Source organism: Orcinus orca, chromosome 10 (assembly GCF_937001465.1).
Source record: "Orcinus orca chromosome 10, mOrcOrc1.1, whole genome shotgun sequence".
Classification (NCBI taxonomy): domain Eukaryota; kingdom Metazoa; phylum Chordata; class Mammalia; order Artiodactyla; family Delphinidae; genus Orcinus; species Orcinus orca.
Window position 1 is genome coordinate 66,538,284 of NC_064568.1, and position 16,168 is coordinate 66,554,451.

General features: G+C 44.6%; 1 protein-coding gene across 3 annotated transcripts in view; it reads right to left on the reverse strand.

Annotated features, from left to right (window-relative positions):
* The window catches only part of NUDT3 (nudix hydrolase 3), a 109,091-nt gene extending 93,323 nt beyond the window's left edge, over positions 1-15,768 (reverse strand). Inside the window, exon 1 of one of the 3 annotated variants that reach the window (XM_033424209.2) lies at positions 15,370-15,768. In XM_033424209.2, the coding sequence (XP_033280100.1) occupies positions 15,370-15,468 (99 nt within the window). In that variant the 5' untranslated portion in view covers positions 15,469-15,768. The remainder of the gene's footprint in view (positions 1-15,369) is intronic. The other 2 variants (XM_004267711.3, XM_049693752.1) reach the window with 2 other exon arrangements.
* Positions 15,769-16,168: the final 400 nt, after the last annotated feature.

The window sequence follows — 16,168 nt, forward strand, 5'->3', positions numbered from 1 at the left end:
TTCATAAAAATATCAGTTCAGGTCAGTGTTAGTTACATTTGCTCTAATTTGACTGGATTATTTTTTGGCCATTTAAATTTTAAAAACTTTAGCATGAAAAAATTTTTACCACAAAAAAGGGAGGGGGGATGTTAAAGTCTGCTCCATAAATAAAACGGAAAAGCTCTCCCAGAAAAATAAATAAATGAAAATTCTGACTCAAGACACAGACATCTGTCTGGTACACTGGATTAGTAAGGAGGTTACCTTAAAAAACGACCCAGGGGGTATATTAGACAGGGTTCTTGGGTTGCTAGAACAGAAACCAAGTCTGGCTGTCTGTAGCCAAAAGGAATGTAGTGGAAGAAACATCAAAGGCTCAGAAAACTGGAGTGGCAGGGACTATAGGGCCAGGTTTGGAAGATGGGCCCATACCACAGGCACTCCAGGGCTGGCAGCAAGAGGCACAGCCTGGGTCTACAACACAGACATCTGGTCAGCATACAGCCATTGCCCTCCACTCGCCCTCCAGTAGCCTCCTCAGAACCCAGCCTCCAAGCACTGAGCAGCCAACTAGTGGAGCCTGAATCCTATACCCACACAGGCCCATCAGAGAAGGGAGCTAGCACACCGGCCCATTTGGTTTCTGGGGTGGTAAGTGGGCTCTTCTTCCTCTCCAAAAGGGGCTTTCTCCAAAAAGCAGAGAATGCTCTGAGGAAGGAAGAGTGGGCCAGAGACCCTAGAAATAATAAACACTTACCCCTCTCTCCAGAGACGCACCCACTTCCAAAGTTATTCACAGAACGACTCCAGAAACATTATTCTATGCTCTCTGATTTTCTGCCAGAAAAATCAATCATTCAGTACACTCCAAATCCCTGCACCATAGCCCCAAACTCTTCTCCAGAGGCTCTCCAGTGTATGCCATTGCCTCAACTGCCCTTGGCCTCTTCTGCTCAGTCTGACCACAGCATACTCTCCCCCAAGTCTCCTGATCAAGTTCTCTGCCAAGTCCTTCCAAGCCACACACCTTCTCAAACCCAAGAAGAATTCATCTCCCTTCTTCTTTCTCCCACAGCACTGTATTTCTACTTAAAAAAAAAAAAAAAGTTTAATTATAAAAGCAAAGCAATCCACAGGAATTATTTTAAATAAATATAAGTTGTCACATTGGTTTTCTTTCATGCATTTAAAATTATTTCTTAGACATGCAACAAAGTACTAATTTTTTAATGGTACATCGTATTAACATCATGAAATAAAGATAAGTTAAATTTTGAAAGATTTTCCTGGTTCCAGCAGCAGCTCCAAAGTTCAAAACTGGTAGGGTTCTCTGCTGAGCTTTTTGTTTTCAAGTCCGTGGGGATGAGGAGGAAAAGTATCTTTCCCCCCACCCCAGATATTGGTTGGGTTGGTCCCTCTTAACTTCTCTCTCTCCCAGCACAGACTGGGGGCAGAGCAGGGAGGCAGGCAGAGGATAAGAGCTTTCTTTATCCAGAGAAAGGCTTCTCTTTCCCTTTTTTCTGCCTTATCAATGGTAGCTGCTCCATAAACGATGATCTAAGTGAAGAAGGAAAGATGGTGGACCACTTGCAGTGCCATGCTCCTATGAACAGGGCTCACCATCACCAAGTACTCTGTCTGCCCTGTCTGGTACCTTTTCTAACACTAAAATTGCCACAAAAGATGAAACCAGAGGATCACTGAACTTACTGTAAGATCTTCTACTCCAAATACCGCACTATATTGCAATTGCTGGCTTATCTATCTCCACTGTCAGATTGTAAACAATGTGAAGGTCGGGGCCTTGTTCACTGAACACAGAACAGTGCCTACAGCTCAAGAAGCACTAGCTAAATTAACAAACAAATACAAACAACTGAGGTTCAGAAACTCCCCAAACCATTTTCTTATCACAATTTACTACAACCCCAAGTTAGAAGTAGAAATTGCCTTTTTCTTGGTTTTATATTTACATAGCTAACACTGAATATTAACTTGTGCCAGCCCCTGGACTAAGTGTTCTATATAATAAATAATTTCACTTCATTTTCCCACACTACAATGAAATAGGAAGGTACTATTATTACACGGGAGGAAATGACATGTAGAGATGTAAAGTAATTGGCTCAAGATCACAGACTAGTGAGTGTAAGAGCCAGGGCTCCCTCCCTGACTGACTCCAGGGCCCAAGCTCTTCACCACCACAGACACCAAAACTCAAATGCCACCATATGGGGCCTGGGCAGGGTATAAGTGTGTGAAGTCCATCAGATTATTCTGACAGAGACACATCATGTTTCCAAAGTAAAGAGGTAAGAAGAATATTTTCATCTCCACAAAGAAATCAGCACTCTCCCATTTTTCTTGAAACATGTAGCCTTTTTTATCTTCCATCTTCCCACTTTTGAGAGAAATTTACAAGGGTACGAGAAATATTTGACCTTCCTCTGAACTCTACCTTCAGAAGGCAAGAACATCTCAGCCACCACAATAAATGGCAGCTGACCCTGGGCCCTGGTATCACAGAGACCACAGGGAATGGGATAAGGGCTGTTGGCCAACTGAAGGGGGCGGAGAGTCCAAAGAGCAGCCACCACTCAGCTCTGGCCATAGTCCTCACATAGGAATGCTAGCCCAGTGCTGCTGGATCTTCTGATTTTTCAAGAAAACCCTAAAGACCAGATTTCTTATTTGAAATTTTTCAATATTAGTATGTTGGCTACTAATTTTTTAAAATTCTTGGGCTTCCCTGGTGGCGCAGTGGTTGAGAGTATGCCTGCCGATGCAGAGGACACGGGTTCGTGCCCCAGTCCAGGAGGATCCCACATGCCGCGGAGCGGCTGGGCCCGTGAGCCATGGCCGCCGAGGCTGCGCGTCCGGAGCCTGTGCTCCGCAATGGGAGAGGCCACAACAGTGAGAGGCCCGTGTACTGCCAAAAAAAAAAAAAATTCTTTAATCATCTTGCAGCCCAAACACAGCCACAAGCCAACAATCTGTGGTCCTCACAACACTTTAGGACAAACAGGCTTTCAAGGGCTATATATCCAGGCCTCTGACTTTCCATGGCCTACCTGGCCCCATGTCTCCCACCTGGAATATTCTTTGTCAGCTACTCAAATCCAACCAAGACATTTAGGTGTGGTGCCACACACCCCATAAAATTGTCCCTAATATTCCATCTCATCTTCACAGACTCCTTCAAATTCCTCTCCATCACTTTTGTATTTTACATTTTATAATCTAAACTGCATCTTGCAAAAGTTTAAAGCTCCTCAAGAGCTCGGATTCTGTATTCTACACATCTTAAACCCCTCAGTTTGAAGTATTCTTTATAGATACAATTACTTTTGTACTAAACAAAAAAATTCCTTTTTGAAAGAAAAAGTCACTCAGAGTGCCTGGCTGAAGGATGATACTAAGCTTGCTCCTTATTAAACAGTGTCAACACCATGACAATACCACAGAAATATAGTTATTACATACAGAGACCTCCTAACTCATTTTACCAATGAAATCTAAAGGTTCCGTCTTGGGCTTCCCTGGTGGCACAGTGGTTGAGAGTCCGCCTGCCGATGCAGGGGACACGGGTTTGCGCCCTGGTCAGGGAAGATCCCACATGCCGCGGAGCGGCTGGGCCTGTGAGCCATGGCCGCTGAGCCTGCGCATCCGGAGCCTGTTGCTCCGCAACGGGAGAGGCCACAACAGTGAGAGGCCTGCATACCGCAAAAAAAATAAAAATAAAAAATATATATATATAAAGGTTCCGTCTTATTATTTTATTTATTTATTTAATTTTATTTATTGATTGATTGATTGGCTGCGCCGGCTCTTAATTGCAGCACTCGGGATCTTCGTTGTGGCATTCGGGATCTAATTTCCTGACCAAGGATCAAACCCGTGCCCCCTGCATTGGGAGCGTGGAGTCTTAGCCACTGGACCACCAGGGAAGTCCCTCGTCTTATAATTATTAAAGGCAGTCTACTCAAACTACAAAACCTACTGGGAAGAAATAAGCATTGCAGTGATAGGTATAAAAACCCTGAGTCAGGGCTCCACACACTCAGTAAATGATGACTGAATATAAGTCTAGTAAATGAGTCATTTCTGCAAAGAAGAAAATGAAAAATTAAATAATCAAAAGTTCCCATTACTTAAAATATATTAGTTCATACTACTCACTATAAAAAGTGTTTTATAAAAGCATATAACTTTTCTTTTAGCATATTTTACTAGGATTCTTAAATATTCAAAGAAACATCACCATCCTTCCTCCTTCTTATAGAAGTAGAAGCACTGTATGTCTAAGTTCACATCCATTTCTGTTCATCATTGCTAAGCTGCTCTCATAAAGCAAATGAGAGAAGTGTTAAATAACAGACTCAAAAAAGATTTTCCAGGCAGTTCTTTTTGCGGTACACGGGCCTCTCACTGTTGTGGCCTCTCCCATTGCGGAGCGCAGGCTCCGGACGCGCAGGCTCAGCGGCCATGGCTCACGGGCCCAGCCGCTCCGCGGCATGTAGGATCTTCCTGGACCAGGGCATGAACCCGTGTCCCCTGCACTGGCAGGCGGACTCTCAACCACTGCACCACCAGGGAAGCCCTCCAGGCAGTTCTTTAAAAGGACTTTACCCTTTTATGAACAAAGACATCAACTAACTGTATACAAAGAAAGTCTACCTAAGGGATCATTTCTTTTTTGTTTATGTTACTCTTCTTCTCTTTATAACATTTTGTTTCTACTTGCTTTAAATTTTTATTCTTTTTGTAATAATTTTTTAATATGGAGTAGAAATTCACTGTCTTTATCTCCTTTTGGAAGTGCTCACAAAATACTTACCACAATATAAGATAATGCTTTTTTTAACATCTTTATTAGAGTATAATTGCTTTACAATGGTGTGTCAGTTTCTGCTTTATAACAAAGTGAATCAGTTATACATATACATATGTCCCCACATCTCCTCCCTCCTGCATCACCCTTCCTCCCACCCTCCCCATAAGATAATGCTTTATGACACTTGAGTTACTAATTTTCCACTTTAAAAGGAGTTAAAAAGCATCCTACACTGCTTACCAATTTTTTAAAGTATATTTGGACAAAGCACACAAAAACCACGCTCTTACCCTGCCTCAGATACCTAACCAAAAGTGGACTGTTTCTACGAATCTGGTTACACTAAGAAAGCAGCAGCAGAACACAATTTAAAAATAAGATGTCAGGGCTTCCCTGGTGGCGCAGTGGTTAAGAATCCGCCTGCCAATGCAGGGGACACCGGTATGAGCCCTGGTCCGGGAAGATCCCACATGCTGCAGAGCAGCTAAGCCCATGCGCCACAACTACTGAGCCTGCGCTCTAGAGCCAGTAAGCCACAACTACTGAAGCCTGCACGCCTACAGCCCGTGCTCCGCAACAAGAGAAGCCACCGCTATGAGCAGCCTGTGCACTGCAACAAAGAGTGGTCCCCGCTCTCTGCAACTAGAGAAAGCCTGCGTGCAACACGAAGACCCAACACAGCCAAAAAAAAATAATAAACAAAAATATAAATTTTAAAAAATAATAAAATAAATAAACGATAAGATGTCCAAAAAAAAAAGGAAAAAACCCACTCATGTTTGCTCTGAAATACTTTTGGTGCTTACATTTGAATATAGGTGTATCATTCAGTAATTTGTTTTTACTTCCAATTAAATCAGGAGGTTGCACTGTGATGACCTTTTTCTGTCAAGTCCTCCCGTACCCAGCTCTGGGTTGGCACTTTGTGGGGAGTGTTAGGAAGAGAGAGAAAAGAAGTTTAAGGCATGGTCTATGAGAAGGAAAAAAATCCAGTTTTCTTCCTTCTTGAGTAGGGAAGAACCTAGTTCTTCCCTGCTGTGTATTTCTTCCCTGTGAGTCTCCTTTACTACTCACACAGAATGCTTCACTTCTGGGACTTCCTTGGTGGCACAGAGGTTAAGAATCCGCCTGCCAATGCAGGGGACATGGGTTCAAGCCCTGGTCCAGGAAGATCCCACATGCCGCGGAGCAATTAAGCCCATGAGCCACAACTACTGAGCCTGTGCTCTAGAGCCCACGAGCCAGAACTGCTCAGCCCGCGCTCCACAACAAGAGAAGCCACTGCAATGAGAAGCCTGTGCACCACAGTGAAGAGTAGCCCCTGCTCGCAGCAACTAAAGAAAGCCCGCGCGCAGCAACAAAGACCCAACACAGCCAAAAAAAAAAAAAAAAAAAAAAAGAATGCTTGACTTCTAAGACTTCTGATTACCAAATACGTGTGGAGTTTTCCACACCAAGCAAGTCTCTGCAACACCAGCTGGGTGTCCTACAATTTAACTCAATTTTGTCACTATCTACCCAGAGGAAGTGTCTACCTGAAGATCCCACAGATTAAGGGCTCAGTCCTACAGGACTGTCCCTCTCCCCCTTCAGACGCCAGTCACAAGCCCAGGTGCTTCTGACCAACCAGCTATAGATCGAAAGTTCCAATCACCCCCACTCCTTGGGTTCCATTAATTTGCCAGAGCGGCTCACAGAACTCAGAGAACACTTGCTTACATTTACCAGTTTATTAAAGGATACAGATGAACAGCTAGATGAAGAGATACATAGGGTGAGGTCAGGAAGGACCCTGAAGTGCAGGAGCTTCTGTTCCCATGGAGTTTGGGTACACCACCCTCCCAGTGTGGATGTGTTTGCCCACTGGAAGTTCACCGAACCCCACAGAGGCTTCATTACATAGGCATGATCAATCATTAACTCCATTTTCAGCTTATCTCCCTTCTCAAGAGAATGGGGGGTAGGGCTGAAAATTCCAAGCTTCTAATCATGGCTTGGTCTTTCCAGTGACCAGTCCTCATCCAGGAGCCATCCAGGTGCCCACCCAGAGTTGCCTCGTCAGAACAAAAGACACTCCTATCACCCAAGAAATTACAAGAGTTTCAGGAGCCCTGTGTCAGGAACAGAGGTCAAAGACTAATATTAGATTAAGAGACACTCCTAACTGTTCTTGTCACTTAGGAAATTACAAGGGTTTAAGGAGCTCTATGCCAGGAACCGGGGACAGAGATCAGTATATATTTTCTGTTATCTCACAGCCGGTCTCAAGAAGAGCTGAAAAGCCACAATTCCATTCAGAATTCTACTTGCTCCCCATTCCACAGTTGGGGACAAAGGCACATGGCTAAAGCGAACAGCACCCTATATTTAGGCTCATACATTACCTTGAGAAGGAAGGTACTATGGCTTAATCAACTCTGAGTAGTCTAAACGATGAGAGTTCAGAAATCAGTAAACCCAGTCGGACTCGGACGACTGCTCAGCTGCTTTTCAGGAGCTTGAAGGCAAGTAGCTTCCCCGTGACAGCACTCTCCTAACACACACAGCCCACTGCCAACACATCCCCAGCCTCGCAAGAACTGAACCTACACACACACACACACACACACACACACACACAAACCACTCCATTCCCAGCAGTTCCCCACTCTAGAAGAATCCCTGGCACTTAAGGTAACCAAACCCTCAATAAAACTAGGTAAGTGTTGAAAAGTCATACATACTCGAGTGGCCTGGGTTCAAATACATTTCTAGGAAAAACTGGCAAGCCTTTGTTCTATTAAACAAAAAATGTCCTCCAACCTTTTATTAGCAATGCATTGCAGTACTAACTTTTATAAGCTAACTACCTGACTTGTGTGCAACTGCCTACTACACACACACACACACACACACACACACACAAAACCTCTGAAAGAAGAACTGAGGGTGAGAAACGGTGTGGCTAGAGAAGACGGGTGGGAAGATTTACCTTTCACTCCATATCCTTTGTACCTTCTGAATTTTGTAGTGTGTGCATATATATTACCTATTCAAGATAGTCTTTCTGAGTAAACTACCCTGAAAAGAGTGTAAAGAAACTTTAGGGTCTCTACTTCGTGTCCTTTCAGACTTATCTCTTGAAAAGATTACAGTACTTTATTTTATCTCCACCTGGATATTACTTAAATACAGCTTTTTCTCATAAACTCTTTTACCATGCTATTCACTTTACACCTCATATTCAAAGGAAGGAAGGTGGTTCACGGGATGTTACTGGTTTGTTTGCTGGCTGGCTTTGCAGAACGGGGTAAAGGAGAGCCAGGAAAACTGGAAAGGTGACAAAGGCCCCACAGGATCTGGTTCCCTCCCACCTCTCTAACATCTCCAGCTATACTGGCTGGCTTCCAGTTCTTCCTCCTTCCCAAGCTCATTCTCCACTTGGGGCCTCTGTAATTGCTCTTCCATCTACCTTGCCTTTCAGGGACCACCCCATCAAAATTTGCCAATTCCCCCCCACACACACCAATCTCAGCCACATCCTACACTTACTTTCTGCTCAGCACCCGCCACTGCCTAAAATCATCAAGTTCACTGATATTTTTGCTCATTTACTGTCTCCTGGCGTTTATATCAGATGCTTCACAAAAGCAATGACTTCCATTCCACCTTGTTCATCACTGTGTCCCCAGAACAGTGTCAAACCTGGAAGTAGGCACTCAGTAAAAGTCTGTAGAACAAATGAGTAAATGAATGAATGAATATAAGAATAAACACTTTTCCCTATTCAGAGGGTGAGGAAGCAAAGGCTTCAAGAAGGCTTGGAAAAACATTGTGAACACTCGAGCACCCATGTTACTTTAAGGCAGAAATTCTCAAACTGGATTCAAGAAGTTTTCTTGGGTGTTACGAGGATTTTACTCAGAAACTCAGGTGCATATGTTTTATTACTAAATTTTAAGTTTGAACCTTATTTCCAAATTCAATTCTTTATTCTTCTTTTAACCGCATAACATCTTATTATCTTTTTTGCCTATGATGGTTTCTTTGTTCTGTTTCACGTTAACCACCATCAATCAAATGCTTTAGACTCAGCACCCATAAACTTTACATTGTGTTTCTCTTACTCTGACCTACATAAAGAACAAAGCAATAATGACAGGAAAATTTAATGGGCATCCCTATCAACCTTCATCTTCAAATTAATTACGTTAATATTAACTAAACTTTAGAATACCGATTTGACATACATTGTTGACTATGAACCACTACCAACAAGTCATTAAAACAGTATCCACTACTTGATTGTAGTCTGTTGGTGCATTTATTTACTTATTAATAAAGGGTTCCAGGCTATGAGCAAAATGAAAATCCTTTTCCCTCAGGTACTGCACCACTAGGGCTGGGGATCAGCACATTATATCAGTTAGCCAACACAAATCCTGTGAGATGGCACAGACTCTCAAGTTCAGCATCTGAAAGAAATCCTAAATGCCCTATGATGGGATGATCCAATAAGATTCTGAAAGTATTTACAACCAAATACACACATACGTTCGATGCGCTGATACTCAAGATTATCAGACACCCTGTCACTAAGACTGGAAATAAGAAAAGAACTGGGAGACTTCTCTGAAACCTACATACCAACACATTATTGGTAGACACTAGCATTCGGTATATTTTGGTTATTTTCAGTTCCTCCACTAGACTGCAAGCTTCTTCAAAGTAGGGACTATGTGTTCATTCATTCATTCACACAGTCAACAAATAATATTGAGCATCTACTACTGTTCTAACCACTGAGGACATGGAAGTGAATAAAACAGACAAAAGAGACAAAAATTCCTATCCTCAGGGACTAGCTTGCATTCACTTGAAAGGAAACAGACAATATATAGCTGAATACATAGCATGTCTTGATGGTGACATGTGATGCCAAGAAAAAAAGCATAAGAGATGCACAATGGACTGGTGTTATCTTATATGTGGTGAGCATTAAAGACCTGTCTGATAAGATGAAAATTAAACAAAGACCTAAAGTGAAGGAGCGAGCCATGCAGATAATATGGGGGAGAAACAGCACAGAAGCCAGTGGGCTGGAAGAGAGGGATGAGTAAGAGGGAGAGTGGTGAGAGATGAGGTCAGAGCTATGGCAGGGGACCAGACCATCCAGAGTGCTGAAGATCATGGTTAAGACTTTGGATTTACTGAGACAGAACACCACTGGAGCAGAGGAGTGACATGACCTGACTTCTGTGTCAGAAGAATCACTCCACCAGCTGTAGTAGTGAAGACTAGAGGGGTAAGGGCAGAAGCAGGGAGACAAGTTAGGAAGATAAAGCAATAATCCAGGAAAGAGGCAATAATGGGTTAGGCTAAAATAGTACAGTGGAGGGACTTCCCTGGCAGTCCAGTGGTTAGGATGCCATGCTTCCACTGCAGGCGGCACGAGTTCCATCGCTGGTTGGGGAACTAAGACCCCGGAAGCTGTGCAGCCAAAAAAGAAAAAAAAGTATGCTGAAGGAATGAATAAACAAATGCATTCTTGAACAAGAGCCCTTCCTTTTTGTACTATTTTATGAAAAAGAATATAGACTGCTTCACACCCAGTATATACATAACACTCTGTTTATTGAGAAATGAGAATCACCCAAAAGCAAAAGATTGGGGCAAGGAGTGGAAAAGAAGAATGAAGACTGCAGTACAATTTCAGACCAGAATTCACATCTTGGGAAGTAGGTAGAAAAGGAGGTAATGGGAAAAACATCTGACTAACCCATATTTATTAGGCAGACACAAGGGAAAGGGCGTGTGTGTGTGTGCACGCGTGTGCACGCACGCACACAAAGCCTCAGAAAAGATTTAAAGAAATGAGGATCAGAAGTGTCCAGTCAGATGACTGGATCCATGCACACATGGTGATCCTAGAACAATGTAATACTGTACACGACCAAGATATGCTGAAAAATGACTCCCCAACCAGCCTGGGATCCACTAGAAGCCCTTCGTCATGGTTTTCGCCCCTGGGATTGCCACCTGAGCCTTACTCCCCACTCTAGAGCCCGGGGGAAGGTATACTCAGCAGAGACGTCCTTCCACCTGCTCCTCTGGGCATTTTTACTGACACTCAGGCCACCAGAGACTCCACTCACTGAGGATCTTCGATGTCAATCATCTTCTCATCCAACCTAGTGAGCTCAAGGATCTGAGAAAATGAGAACCAGGAGCCCCATGCCAAGAGATGCAGGGCTCCTGATGGAAAAGCTCAACAAGCAAAACTAAGACCTTTAAGGACACTTGTCCTCTCCTTTTAGAAACAGTTGTAATGCACAGGGAAATCTAACTGAGATGATCCTATCAGTACTCACTTTTCTCCCTCAGTAAACACAGACCCCTTAGGAGCAACTTCAACTTTCCCAGGCACTGTGATGCCATCCAATGTACAGTCAGTACCACCAGACTTTCTAAGAGTACTGCACATTGCTAGATACTCCAATTGTCAAAAATGCCTGTGTTACCTCCCCTACCCCCAGTCCAGGGAGGGCACACAGAGTACAAGCAATCCCACCCCTAGTATCTCTCACTTTCTGTAAGCACAGAGGCTCCAAAGGAAAGGAATGGAGGAAGAGGGAAAATTTCACTGGAAGTGCTTTAGGAAGGCCCAAGGTGAATAACATGACAAAGATGAATGTCGTATCACCCAACTTAGTTTCTATGAAGAAAAAAAAAAACCTGGGACTTCCCTCGTGGTACAGTGGTTAAGACTCCGCGCTCCCAATGCAGGGGACCCAGGTTCAATCCCTGGTCCAGGAACTGCATCCCACATGCATGCCACAACTAAGAATTCACATGCCACAACTAAGGAGCCCACGTGCCGCAACTAAGATCCAATGCAACCAAATAAATAAATATTTTTTAAAAAAGAAAAACCTGAAAACATTCATGAAGTTATCTATGTGCAGAGTCCTTCTAGACTTTTAAGACTCCTTCCCTCTCCATCTTTTTCAGTATACTAATCCATATTAATTGAGCAGCGATTTTTTTAGTGACTTGAAATTATTCCAAAACATTTGAAATACTTTTCACAAAACCATTCCAAAGCATTTGAAACACTTCTCACAAAACCATTCTTTTTGAACTCAAATTTCACCAGCTGACGTCATATTTAATTACACTGCATAACTACAATAACAAGTACAACGAACATAAACAGATATAGGGATAAATATAACTGAGTCTTTGTAAGCACATGATTGGCTGGCAGGCCACATGCTCCGGGGCCTGTCAGGCCCAGCAGCTTACAGAGTAAAAGCAAGTGTTCAGGGCACCAAGTGGTTAAAACAGAGGCTGGGCAAGAGACTGTCCACAGTACATCAGGTTCAAAGCACTGTAAGAAATGTTAGTTGGACTTCCCTGGTGGCGTAGTGGTTAAGAACCCACCTGCCAATGCAGGGGACACGGGTTCGAGCCCTGGCCCGGGAAGATCCCACATGCTGCGGAGCAACTAAGCCCGTGCACCACAACTACTGAGCCTGCGCTCTAGAGCCCGCGAGCCACAACTACTGAAGCGTGCGCGCCTAGAGCCCGTGCTCCGCAACAAGAGAAGCCACCGCAATGAGAAGCCCATGTACCACAACGAAGAGTAGCCCCCACTCGCCACAACTACAGAAAGCCTGTGCAACAAAGACCCAACACAGCCATAAATAAATAAATAAACTTATTTAACAACAAAAAAAAGAAATGTTATCAGGATTGCCCCAACCTAAAGATATTAATTTATCAAAATGTGTCACCATAATTAGTAAAACGTCTAAGGAGGGGGATTTTCCTGCAGTTGATGCTTGCTTATCAACAGGAAAAGCAGCCAGAGGTTTGAAGGAAAGGGAACTCATTTTCATCATGTTGTTTAGTCTGTCCCACTAGCCTCTAAGCTCCCTCACTGTCTGTCTCCTTTTAACTGTATCACAGAACCTGACACTTGGTGAGTGCTCAATAAACTTGCTCAGTAAACTTGCTGGATATGTTCACACACCCTAACCTGGATCAGTATTATAGCTGCTATCACTGCTGGCCTATAAATAAAATTTTCTGGGGCTGGAAAAATGGAATGTTAGAAGGTTTGACTCATGGTCTGTTATCTGCTAATACTTTCCATCTCTTTTTCTTTACATTGTAAGTACGTTTCCTGACATTGGTTAACTAAATTTATAAATCAGGGTCCTATTCATACTTACATTATTGTTGTATTAATGCTAATAGTATTCTGTAACCTATTCTATCTTGATTAAAGCCATTAGTGCTCATTAAAAAATAAAATTGGGTTGAATGTCCTATTGAGTTTGAATTTCACATTCCCACAATGTGTGGCAGCTAATACTTCCAGTTTCTAGCACTACTATTGAGAACATAAAAGTTCTCCGGGAACTAACAAATTACTTCCCTTCCAACACAATTATATAATCTGAGAGTTGAATGGCACCCTAGAGATTATTTTGTGGTCCAAAATCCCTCCCAATTAAGGGTTCCAATCGATAACTACTCAACTTTTGGGGGCAGGGAGGGATGTAAATCTTTAAATCCCACATTACAGAATGCTGCACCTATACAGCATTCTGTATAGGAACACACAAAAGAGCCTATACAATAGGCTCTTAATACATATTTGCTTAACTGAACAAATCTAAAATAGGTTCCATTTCATTATTTTCTTATTCTTCCTAGGCTTTAGCTGTAACATCTACTGAATTTGAATGAAAGATCTGCATCAATCTTCTGCTCATTAACCAATGTTCAAAAAGAAATTCAGCAAACTCCATGATCAGTCAAGTGTTTTAACAATGATGCTGCTTGTACCAGTACATAAAACTTTAACAGAAAATGGAAAATCAAGTCTTCATTACTTTGCTTATGATCTATAAAGGGTTTCCAACTTACCCAAAATACTCATGTGTTCTCAATTTCTAGTATGATTTTTTAACAAAGTCTTGCATCATTCATACAAGTAAATTATACACCCTTCTACTTATAATTGGGGTGCTCACAGATTTAACCATAGTGTTGGTTAAGACATGCTATTATGCTAATTAGTTTTCCCTCTAGTTAACAGCCTGTCATCTCATCTGATTTCCCATAATATGATATGACAATGAAGAGAACAAAGCCTCTGGAGCAGTAAACATCGCCAATAATTCTACTTAACTCAAGCATATATTCCAAAACAAGTACATAATTTACAGCAAGGCCCTGCTTAACAGGCTATTACAATGCATCTGTTTTGAGGACTTTTACAATATATTCTAGGACACAAGTATACATTTCCAAATGCAGTTTCCTACTGTTTTGCTGAAAGGGAACACACAAAATCTCTCAACAGCACAATTACAGTGCTTTTAAGTTTTTTTTTTTCAGGCAATAAATTCCCACTTCCTCCTAAATATCTTTGGACAGCAACTTCTGGCAACCCATCTGTGTCTTTCATCACAACTTCTTTTCATAACTAACGGGTCAAGTTCTTTTCTCCCCATTTCAACACGATGTACTGTACTTGCAGCCCTGCCACGATAGCCCACTGCTGAATGCCGGAATACAGCATATTGAATTTCACTGTCCTTTATTGTTTCCAGTTTAACTGCCATTTTACCACCATACACACGAGAGAAACGAGTTCCCACAGGCATCTTATGAATTTCCGAAGCAGCTATTCTGTGAGGATTTACAAAACATTTGCCTTCTCTGAATTCCCTTTATCACCACAGAAACGGCTGTGAGGAGCTGAGATTTTTTTAAGTACCCTATGCAAAAAGAAACTGATTTTAAGCATTTCTCTTCTGCAAGCAAATTTAATCCTAAAGGCCTTCCTATAGGGCAGTGGAGGAATGTCAGGGCAAAGATCTTAAATACCGCTTTTGGCCTTCCCAATTAAAATGAAAAATTTTCAACACACAAAGATTATCTAATCAAATGTCCTTTCTTCTCAGGCTACACCCTAAGGGCTACCCAGAGCAGTGTAAAATAAACAACTGGCTTTGGCTTTTGCACAACGCCCTAAATCCTAAGACACCCCCACTCCGGCTCACAGACGCACATAATCCCTCGGCAAACCCCCAACCTGCCAATGAAGTGGACTCTTTCTCTGTCACAAAGGGCCGGCCCGCGCCTCGTGCACGGAGGCCTCTACACACATGTGCTGGTCTGACAAGTGCGGAGCTGCCCTTTCTGGATCCAAAGCTGCAGGCCTGGACCGAAAGCCACACGCTCTTCCCACCCACTGCCTTCTACCCGCCGCCACTCTCCCCAGTGACAGGCGGCCCGCTCCGAAGTGCCCCAGCCGCCCGCCCGCCCGGCCCGTGCCGCATGGCCACGATCAGACACACTTCCCCTCCGCCCACCGTCCTCTTTCCTTCCTCCTCTTCCTCGCCTCAGGAAATTCCGTCGGAACTTCATTGGGGCCGAGAGGAGCGGCCCAACCCGGGGCCCGGGCAAACCCTCTCCAGCGGCCGCGCCCCCCGCGCCCCGGCCCGGGGCGGCCACCGACCCCGGGGACCCCAGGCCCGCCCGGCCCGGCGCCTCACCTCCTCCTCACTCTCGCTACGGAAACATAGGCACGCGGCCCGCTTCTTGTAGCCGTCGCCGTCATAGGTGCGGGTCTGGTTCGACTTGAGCTTCATCATCCTCCGGGCCCGGTGGGGGTGAGATGCGGGTCGCTGGAGTCGAGGGTGGGGAGTCCGCTCCAGACGGCCGCGCGCGCGCGCGCCCCCGGCTCGGCCAAGGGAAGCAGGGAAGGGGTGCCGCTTCTCAGCTACAGGGCTCCGCCGCTGGCCCGCCGCGGCCACCTCATTTCCCCCAGCCCAGGCCCCGCACCGTCGCCGCTGTCACGGCTGCCGTCGCCGTTGCCGCCACGGCCGCCGCCCCCTCTGCCGCCGCCACCCCGGACGACGACTGCGTCGCCATCTTGGGCGCGCTACGTCAGGGGCGTAAAGCCGCGCCGGCCTGCCGGACGGCCGCGCGCTCGCAGCGCAGGCCGCGTTCGGGAATCGCGTCCTCCCATTCCGCGCAGCGTAAACGAGCGTATGGAATGAGGGGGCCGCGCGATTGGAGGTGGCTTTTACGCCAATAGCGTAGAGGTGGGGACGGTGAGGCGCGCTTGAAGACAGCCGGGGGAAAAGGGATGCGGGTACAGGGCCGCCCAGCTCCGCTGAGGAGGGGGAAGCGAGGATTTGCCCAGGGTCACGGCGCCCGGGCCTTGGCTTTGCCCATCCATTTGGGAGCGGGTGAGGGGGAAGATCTAGAGATAAAGGTGGGATGCAGTTAAACGCAACGGAGAGCGCAACCTGAGATGCCTGGATTAAGCACTGCAGGGAAACGGGGCGG